This window comes from Ciona intestinalis, chromosome 10 (assembly GCF_000224145.3).
Source record: "Ciona intestinalis chromosome 10, KH, whole genome shotgun sequence".
Taxonomy (NCBI): domain Eukaryota; kingdom Metazoa; phylum Chordata; class Ascidiacea; order Phlebobranchia; family Cionidae; genus Ciona; species Ciona intestinalis.
Genome location: NC_020175.2, coordinates 3,681,441 through 3,691,517, shown reverse-complemented (window position 1 = coordinate 3,691,517; position 10,077 = coordinate 3,681,441). Strand labels below are relative to the sequence as shown.

Below are 10,077 nucleotides of genomic sequence, written 5' to 3'. Positions count from 1 at the left end.
GATTATTTCCGCTTGCTATAATTCGTTTTTTTGCAGGTTATTAAGTTTACAAGTTTACGTTTTGTTACATGCGCAGTAGTACACCTGGCCTACGCTTTTATACATTACCGCGCTTTGTTGTATACGCATGTTATCGCTAATATAAGTGCTTATGTAAAAATTGTAACATTTTCGTAACCGTAAGTCACTACTTGAAACTTCAAACGATCAAACGTCATAGCTATTACGGTAACTTTAGACCAAATTAAGCCTATTAGCACCGATCCCCACATTCTTGACTGTCGTTACTGGCTTAATATAGATGCGGTAATGAGCCGCTCCTAAACACCGTCTCAATCTATGCTCGTGCGAATATGTAGCATGTATTGTATAGTATTGTTCGCACATTAAGGCAGGCTATGATATCACCATAGTACATCCGGATGAATAATTTCAATACTCTCATGTTATAATCGTCAGACTTTCCGATTTCTTGTTTGTACGCCGTGTGTGTATACCGTTCGTAATGTAATTGTCTATACACTGTATTACTGAAAGCCTAAACAGTATAACATTGCGGTGAAAGCGTTTTAGTAGGCGCATTAGGCCTTATATATCCTACAAGCGAAATTTATTTTTAGACAGTTGAAATGTTCATTTCATGAACAAAAAAACTTTAGAAACGAAAATTTTGGCCACAAATTAAAAAAAAATTCGAAATAAGTTTTCGACGACACTTAAGGCGGTAAAAGACTCAAAATATCTGTGACGGACGTTATCTTCTGAAGATAGTCATAAAGTAGCAAAGAGGTGGAAGTATATAATGTACCTGGCCATTAATTGCAAAAAACAAGAGGTTTTTGCTTATAAATACAAATGTAATACAAAAGGTCCAGACATTGCATTTTCAGGAATTTTATTGAAGTTTCTTTGCTGATGAAAAAATAAGTGCATCAAAGTGTAAAAATAAAAACATGTTTTTTACTGAAACTTTACACGATAAGAATAAAAACTCTAACAGGCGATGTAAAAAAATGAAAAATTAGCCACTGTACTGAACTGCATAGCCTCAAATGTACCCGAGGGTTTACATATATATTGGCTGTTAAAATTTGCTGCATAAAATAGAATGTGAAGTACAGTGGAACGCATTGCCTCGGCACCGTTTTTAAATCGCGTTATCAGCAAAAGGAAATTAATGATTCACTTTCCCTGCGAAGTCTGTTCTTTCATGGCGGCACAACTCTGCGAATGAGGAAATATACAATGAATGAAACAATGGACTTATTTATGCTTGCATGGCAGGGCAATAACAGTCGTTATAACACTGGGCACCAGGGCTCTGTTTCATATGTGGTGCCTGTTTACGATTTACTACATACGTAACTTTCTGGATGGATTTTTTTTTAAGTTTTAAGTATATTAAGTGTCTTGCCTAAAAGTACACATTTCCACAATGTAGCAGTGTGGAGGTTTTGTGCGGGACGTTACTATCAATTTTGTTGGGAGGCCTACCATACATATTACTAGCAAATTTCATTGGCACTGTGATTTTGCTGTTTAAAAAAAAACAGTCGTCATCCAAACTAGGTAGAAAAGACTGCCCTATCCTCTGGGGTACAAGGAAACTAGTCACTGTACCACAATTGTGTATATAACCCATACGCTATTTTATCATGAATTTATTTTCTAATAAATAAATGTCATTTTTAAACACTTAATTTAAGCCTTGTACATTACAGCTATTAATTATATGTCCCAAAACAACAAGCTCACTTTTACATATCATGCTGAAACCATAAATATTTTTTATATGCCATACAGAATTTAGACACATTTTTAGAAATATTTTAACAGAAACCTAACAGCAATAACAATAATGCTACATACCTTTTACAAGATGTATTTGAAGATGCACTTGTAATAACAATGTCTGGTAAAAAGAATTGTCAAATTTTTGGGTTAGGAAAAGTTGTCAAATTTTGGGTTACCAAAATGTTTTGAATGTTCTTACTTGTTTGATAAAAGTAGCTTCTGTTGTTAAAGGCAGAGTCACTCTCAATATCTCCGTTTAATAATTCAGATTCCTGTTTAACAAAGATTAGTTGATTAGGCTACTGAAGTCATACGGGTTGTGTCTTTACGCTTGTTTCTATAAGAATACTAACTTGATAATAATAATTAAACATAAATGGCTCGTTTTTCGGCTAGGTGTTGCGACAACGCTTATTTTCTTTTAACTAATTGTGAATATGTTTTTAACTCTAAGGGTGTTTTAACAACTGTTGTTTTGTCGGTATATCCTGTCTTTTTATTTTAAATGTTTCTAAATCTTCCCTACTCTACCATTATTGTAGAGACAAATAAAATTATTGTTAATATTATAAAGTTGGAAAATAATACTCACTGCCAATAGTCTATCCAGTTCTTCTGCTGCATCATTCGGATCTATATTTGAAGTTTCTTCATCTGTAATTAATTTAACAAGTAAAAATCATATTAGATTCAGCTATGGTGTCCGACGCCATAGCACAGTTGGTTGGCGCGCCTGTCTCTTATCCAGAGGTAATGGGTTCAAGGCTTGTCATGTCTGCTACCAATGTGGGCGTATGTGTCCTTGGGCAAGACACTTGACAGCAATTGCTCGAACCTAGTGGTCACTAATGGGTTGTCCAAATTATCAGCCACACACAAAAAAAACAAAAACAAAAAATAATCACCCACAAAGTAACATACTTGGTAACTCGTAAGCTGGCACAAGGTGTATGAAACGACTGTTGTTTTCTGGCCACACGAGGATAAAGTAAGTTACATACAATCATTCACCTTCACAGTAATGTTCATTAAGCAATTGTTCCAACTCATCAGATGGTGAGAGCTGTTGGTCAACTCGGTTATCAGTGTTTACCATTGGTTCTGCTAATTCCTCTTGAACAATGTGCTCAAAGCAAGGCTCTTCGGATATGGAAACACTGCTGTTCACTTCAGTATGTGCGGAGTCATTTTCTCTAAAAATTAATATTTAAGAAAAAGTAAAGGCAAATGCGATTGCGAACTAAAATTTTATTACTGCATTTAATTATATGGATTAATTATATACGCTTTTGCTGTCAGACATGCTATGTTCAAAAGTGATCTGTGGATTTTTTTTACCCTAAAGGCCTAATCAACGTATGCAGTTAGGGGCCTTGTTCGGAGACACATACACCCACAATGGTAACAGAATTAAGCCTAAAACATGTATCTTCTGGGCTGCAGTCCAAAAAAATATCCACTTGGATAAACTAGTTTCTATTTTAAAGAACTAAAAACAAGGAAAGCATGAGTTTTTGGCTGTTTTTTTGCTGTATAAAATGTAAAGTTATATTCGAAATAACTTACTCCAGCGAGTGATCATCTCTAAAGGGATCTTTGTGTTTTTCTGGACTTTCGGGAGTAAAACCAACATCACAACTCGGTTGATTTGACTGCTGCTGTGAAATTTGTTCCAGGTTTGACTGCTGCTGTGAAATTTGTTCCACCAAGTCTGGAATACAACATTAATGAATGTTTCTTAGTTATACTTCGGTAGCAGGACAATGACGTTTGTTATAACACAGGTTTTCTGTTTCATACACCATGTTCGCGCTTATTTTAATTTACGCATTAATGACTACTGGGAAGCAACTACCATTTGGTGTCTTGCCCAAGGATACTTTCATCTACAATGGTAGCAGAAGTGAGCCTTCAACCTGTTATCCTGTGGTAGTGGCAGACACGCTAACCACAAATTAATATCTGCAAAGTTCAAAAATTACCTGAATTTTGAATTATTTCACTACCAGTGCTTTCATAGGGTATGGAGGAAGTACAACTTTCAATTTCAACGCTTGTGGATTGTCCTCCATAAGATGGAATGCTGAATAAACAGTTAATTTTGTTAACGTATTAACAGGAAGTGTTACAGGTTCTGTGATACACACGTGTAGCCAAATGTACTTAAAGGACATTATCTACTTGCAAAGCTTCACTCACTATTTTATTAAACATGCTTGTTGCTATACAAACTAACAACAAAAATATAAAAATTAACAAAAAAGGTAATAAAAATCAATTTACTCTAAATCCTAATTTACTATAAATGGAGCAAAATGTATCGTAAAACAGAGACCAACTTACGCCAATGACTGATACACTGTCGAAACAACTTCGATTGCTTTACCAGCGAGCATAAGAAGCTCAGTGGAGGCAATTCTCTTGGAGACATCAACAAATGAAGATTCTAAAATACGCAACGTGTTTCCCTGCACCCAATCCGGGATTTCTTTCAAAATTTTGAAAGGCCTGTATGGTGTGGTAAAAGAGATTTAGAACTTTTTGTAAGAAACGGTTCGTAAAAATGGTCAAAAGCAGCGGATTTTCTTTAGAAGGTAGATTTTTATCTGTTTCTGTGTATTCTCTTAATTTTGCGGATTTTAATCGAAAATCGTCATAAAATTGGTACTTTTTCTTAAAAGGGGTATATTTTCCTATATGAGGAAGTTCTAGCCGTAAGAAAGCTTAATAAGTTACGTTTAATAAAAAATATGTGTATACTTTAACATACTTTTTGGATTTTAAACTAAAATCACCATAAAACAGACAATTCTTCCTAAAAGGATAAATTTCTGCACATGACACAATGCTAGTAGTAAAAAAGCTTAATTAGTAAGCTAATAACTTATAGGAAAAATATAGGAAAATTCTAGCTTAAAATTGGCTAGCTATAAAAAAATATGGGAAATTCTAGCTTAATTGGTTAGATATAAAAAGTATGGAAATTGTTACCTTTGTGGGATAATGTACATGTAAGTACCAAGGTTTGGGCAAGATATGGACCAGGGCTGTTTACGTGTGATCATGTTTAATAGGAAGCATGCAGCTGACCATACGTCGCTTAATAAGTTGTAAACTTGAAACTCAATGACTTCAGGACTCATGTAGGCCTCTGTGCCTGAGGAAAAGAGTTTGGTGGAAATTTATGGGATGTATTTGTGATTAGAACCTAGAATTTTGGTGCACTGTGTTATAACAGGCTTTTGGGGTAACAGGCCAATCCTGGCCTAAATCCTAGGACCCATGACGGGCCCCGCTGCGGGACCTTACCCACATAAAAAAGAATGTAATAGGCTTTAATGATGTCAAACTATAGTTGTGAAATAAGTTACATTACAGTAAATGCATTAAACAAAAACTACAGCAGAACTTCATGCATTTCTGCCGAAAACAGTTATAAATTGTGTTTTACAAAAATTTAAGGTATAATACTAACATAAGAAAAATTTTAATAAAAAATAGCAAATTTTATATTTCTTTGCTAAAAACAGTTGTAAATTGCCATTTTGTTTGTTGTATAAGATAAAAAACCAAACACTTTGTTTTACCAACTACATTGTCTAGTTTCACATATTCTTCCCCTTGCGGAACTCGCATTGTTTCGCCGAAGTCCGTTAGGAAACAACGGCGTTGGTCACTTGATAACATTACATTGCTGGCTTTTACATCACAATGCACAATATAGTGGGTGTGAAGATATTGCAAGGCAGACATTACCTGGGAAAGGTCAGACAAGGTAATGTAAATATAATACCCTTTTATTTGTTGTGGTGTCAAAATAAATATTTTGATGATATGTGTAAAGGGAAGTACATTGTACTACTGCACATGATGTCATTATAAACTAGGTTGTGGCAGATTTGGAATAATTAAAAGCATATTGTATGAACATGACACTAAATTCTGTACCAGAATCTACGTACAATTCCACAACAAAATGACTAAATGTATTAAAAAAGTTAACCAATCTATTTATATTAATGTAAAGTACTGCAATGATCCAATCCTGGCCTAAATCCTACGACCCGGCCATGGCGTGCCATGCTACAAGACCTTATCCACATAGAATAGGGGCACGCCAGGGAACTTAAGATTTAGACCTGTATTTACACATTACTCCAATACAGAGAAAATTGACCGTACTTGTTTGTAATATTCAAGCGCCCAGAACTCCTTTCTTAGCCTATTGTCTGTTGTTTCCTCTGCTGGCTCGGCATTGGAATTTTCTCGCAGCAATTGATCAATGTTTCCCCCTGGGGCAAACTGCATTAAGATATGAATGCCATGGACAGTCTTAATGCCTCCATAGCATTTAACCTGCAAGAGATTAAACTGTTATTAAATGAATGTAACTTACTTTATCCTCGCGTGGCCAAAAATCGACAGTTTTTCTAACACGAGTGTTTATACACTTTGGGCCAGCTTACAAGTTACCATGTATGTTACTTTGTGAGTGATTATTACTTTTTGTGGAATTTTTTTATAATTTTGACAACCCATTAGTGGCCACTGGGTTGGAGCAATTGCTGTTAAGTGTCTTGCCTAAGGACATATACAACCACAATGGTAGCAGTGATAGGCCTTGAACCCATTACCTCTAGGTTTGAGGCAGGCGCACTAACCAACTGTCCATTATTTTACCGAGTAATTCAATTTATAAATACTCACTATGTTTTTGTGATCAACACTGCATAAAATATTAAGTTCATTTTCATTAAACCTGTCCAAAGGAATGATCTTTTCCGCAAAACTAAAAATTTAAAACAGAAAGATTATAAAAAAAAAACAACAAAAAACTAAAGCGAAAAAAGTAATAAATATATTTTAATTTTTACAAGAAAAAATATATTTTTTATACTTTACCAAAAAACAGGTGTTTATGAAACAGGACTTACTCAAAAATGTGCCCTTCTCTTTGGCTTGCAACGTCTACAACATGAAACACACGCCCATACTGTCCAAAGCCGACATCTTTGATACTCCCGCTTGTACCTGCAAGTTAAATAGGAATTTTAGAGAAAGGATCATAAATAACTAGTTGTAGCTTTGTAGTAACCACACTTATTTTCTTACAATTAAATGTAAATATAATTTTAACTGTAAGCGTTTTTAAATACTGTTTTTTGTCGCTATATATCCTGTCTTTTTGTTTAAAATATTTATAAATCTTCGCTACCGTAATCGAAGCGACAAAGAAAGTTATTATATTATTATAAACATGTTAATAGTTAAGGGCTTGAGTATTTTTGATAGTAATTGCTGTAAAGTTGAGTAATATATGTGTGAGGTACAAGTTAAAACAACAGTAAATGCAAAGGTGTGGAATTTCTTTGAAAAACAAAAGCAAACCATGAACGGTTGAGAAAAACTACACTTATTTATTGGGAATGTGCAGGCATTACATTTAAAAAGCCTTTACTTAGTGCTAAGCCTGAGGAATTTGTTAAGCTGGAAAAAACATTTATGATTGAAGGAAATTTGTTTTAAAGAATAACAGAGTTTACAAAAGCAAAAAGATGGGAAGTAACGGTAAAACAACAGTTTTTAAAACACACTTCTTATTAAACTAAAAAAAATAATGTTATGGATAAAAGGCGTGACCGTTACACCCTGCAGATGATACAATGTAAAAATTATGTAAATAACATTTAATTAAACATATTAAAGTTCTAATTGGAAGAAAAGTGTGAGTAAGGACACCAATTAAACCAATACAAAGAATCAACAAACCTTGTGCCTGCCAGTTTGGTGATACTCTCATGTATTGTGCATTTGGTCCATATGACAAATGGTCAATTCTTAGAGCCTTGTTCAAAATAACACCTTCTGAATCGACTGTCATGTTATGTGAGATTGGTGGTGAACTAAAATGAGTGCTTGTGTTTAAGAGTTGAGTAGTGTCCATCAGACATGTTTTGATATTTCTAAATACTTCTTTTTAAATATTTTTTTTTAAATATTCTTTAAATTTACGGAAGGGGGAACACAACAAATACTTTTAATTAAATATTTTTTTAACATACCAATAACATTAATATCTCGTTTCCTTATAAATCATAAAGCAGAACACCCATATGATGACAATTTAAATACTGTAGAATTATGTTACGCATTTACTAGAGAGTGGAGACCTATCAGCAAATTTTCCTATTCTGATAGCATTTCCAATGCAAAACTTCCTATCACAAATCATACACGTTAATATTTTCCACTGGTATGCACAACGCACGTCATCACCTTGGAGATCTGTTCTTCTTTAACTGAGCTGCAAGCTCACCCCAGTACTTTGAAAACTGAACCATATGCTCTGGCATTCCATAAGCCACTTTACCCAGGCAATCTTTTACTTGCTTTACTCTTTGAACATTTGTTCTGGGCGTTATTATTTGCGATGGAAGTGGTTCTTCTTGTTCTAACCGGACATAATCTCTGGCCTAAAGGAGTTTATGGAAGTTAGGTTACACAGTAATTAATAGTTTACTTAAATTTCCCAACAATACATATTCTATTTTGAATAAAAGGATATAACTTGCTTTATTCTTAAAAAAGGTGTTGTTAAAACACGAATGTTCTGTTTCATACACCTAGTGCCAGGTTACAACGCACGTAACTTTGTTGGTTTTTTCTATCGCTTATTTAGGGTAGCAGCGATGAGCTTTGAACCAATAACCTCTGGGTTAGAAGAATGTATGCTAACCAACTGTGCCATTTTTATAAGGTTTAGGCCCTATGGCACAGCATGCCATAGCACCTAAATGTAGGCGACATTGCCCCATACTCCATGCACCCAAGAACTCAGAACTGATTTGTTGTTTACAGAGAAAATGATCCTTTCAATTTAGTTTAAATTGAGAAAATGATCTTTTTAATTAATTTTAAGTTGTTTACAGAAAATGATCCTTTTAAGTTTTAACTTCTTACCTGCTGTTGAGTAACATTTGTACATATAATTGGCCTGTTTGCATATGCTGCAGAAAACACAGGTGTTGGCCGTTTCTAAAAACAATAAAAGAAGTATATATATTACTAAATAACACAAAACACAAATCTATATTTACATATACACATGCACAGTAAGGAAAATGCATGACAGTATATTTAATTCACAATACAATTAAGAGTGGTTTATACAAACCCATGCGCAAGGCTTAGGAAGTTACAAAAGAGTATGCCAGTAAAATTAAAAAGTAAAATATCCATGGATACTTTTACTGGTTATGTGAACCTTACGGAAGATGTTTTCATAAGTTCAAATATCAACTTATAGTATTATGAATATTAGACTGCTTCCTTTTTGCAGAAGCAACCATAAAAAAAAGTTTTTTTAGTAAATGAAGAAAATAAATAAACAAACTTGATAATGACAACGATTTTCATTATGTTCTACCGGTTGTCGTCTCCTGTAGAGACCAAACTGACATTCATCATTATCTGAAATTGTTTTTCTGCGGGCCATTTGCCCTTTTGAGTGATTTGTCTGGCAAATACAACAGTCTGTGCACAACTTCGCTTACTTTAAAGTACGTAGTAGTAACTTTAATAACGCTAGCTCCAAAGTATGAAAACCTGTAGATTATTTTAGCTAAGTCTTATGTTATACTTCTAACTTCGTGTAATGTGTATTCCAAAACGTAATTACGTTTTTTTCGTGGAATGAATGTAAATATTTTGTTTACGTTTCCTTTACTGGAAAATCCCCTGTGCCAGGACAAATTTTTTAAATTGTTTGGGGTGGCATAATTAATATAAAAATGTCATGTTTTTTTCTAATTTAACAATTGTACTATTGTGATACAAATTTTCAGAGATTTAAAACTAATCCAGATCTTTACGTTGCATTTTTTGCAATAGTTTGCAATTTCCGTGAAGGGAATTAGACCGACAGGTCAAAGAGATAAAAATCATTTTGGACAAGTTAACTCTCTTTGTTTGCAAGTTTCTGTCTTGGGCAATGATATGACAAGTTTTTGGTCGTCACGTCTGTCACGCGGCATTTCGTGTAATATATTATGTCAACGTCTGACCTTTATGCGGTTGTTGATGATACATTCTCAATTAATCAGTTACCGGATTGAAACTTCCTTGACAGTCTGCGTCACATTCTGCACACGGCATCTTAAAGATATCACGCTTTTTCATGCCGGGGTTTCTCTATTACGCAATTGCCTGTTGCAATACCGAGAAATTTATTAAACCTTTAAGACGAATGAGGAAACATCGAAAAAAACAAAGATTGGTATATAT

At 34.1% G+C, this 10,077-nt stretch overlaps 1 protein-coding gene across 2 annotated transcripts; it reads right to left on the bottom strand.

Annotated features, from left to right (window-relative positions):
• Positions 1–878: 878 nt before the first annotated feature.
• On the bottom strand, positions 879–9,318 carry LOC100177364 (probable myosin light chain kinase DDB_G0284661). 2 transcript variants are annotated; one of them, XM_002122405.5, is made up of 17 exons: positions 9,188–9,318; positions 8,755–8,829; positions 8,071–8,267; positions 7,564–7,697; positions 6,729–6,825; positions 6,502–6,583; positions 5,977–6,150; positions 5,382–5,550; positions 4,786–4,951; positions 4,138–4,302; positions 3,777–3,877; positions 3,361–3,505; positions 2,806–2,987; positions 2,387–2,448; positions 1,994–2,066; positions 1,870–1,912; positions 879–1,224 (listed from the first exon to the last, which is right to left on the bottom strand). In XM_002122405.5, exons 1-17 carry the CDS (start codon positions 9,287–9,289, stop codon positions 1,209–1,211), a joined length of 1,983 nt encoding a protein of 660 aa, XP_002122441.4. In that variant the 5' UTR covers positions 9,290–9,318; the 3' UTR covers positions 879–1,208. The 2 variants fall into 2 exon arrangements, with proteins under 2 accessions (XP_002122441.4, XP_018669193.1); XM_018813648.2 differs by having other exon boundaries at positions 9,221–9,310.
• Positions 9,319–10,077: the final 759 nt, after the last annotated feature.

Excerpts from the sequence above, each read along its gene's own strand:
- LOC100177364 (XM_002122405.5), bottom strand. The coding sequence starts at position 9,289 with ATGGCCCGCAGAAAAACAATTTCAGATAATGATGAATGTCAGTTTGGT. Across the intron at positions 8,830-9,187 it reads AAAATCGTTGTCATTATCAA|AAACGGCCAACACCTGTGTT; the intron begins GTTTGTTTATTT and ends TATTGTTTTTAG. Across the intron at positions 4,303-4,785 it reads ATGTACATTATCCCACAAAG|GCCTTTCAAAATTTTGAAAG; the intron begins GTAACAATTTCC and ends CACACCATACAG.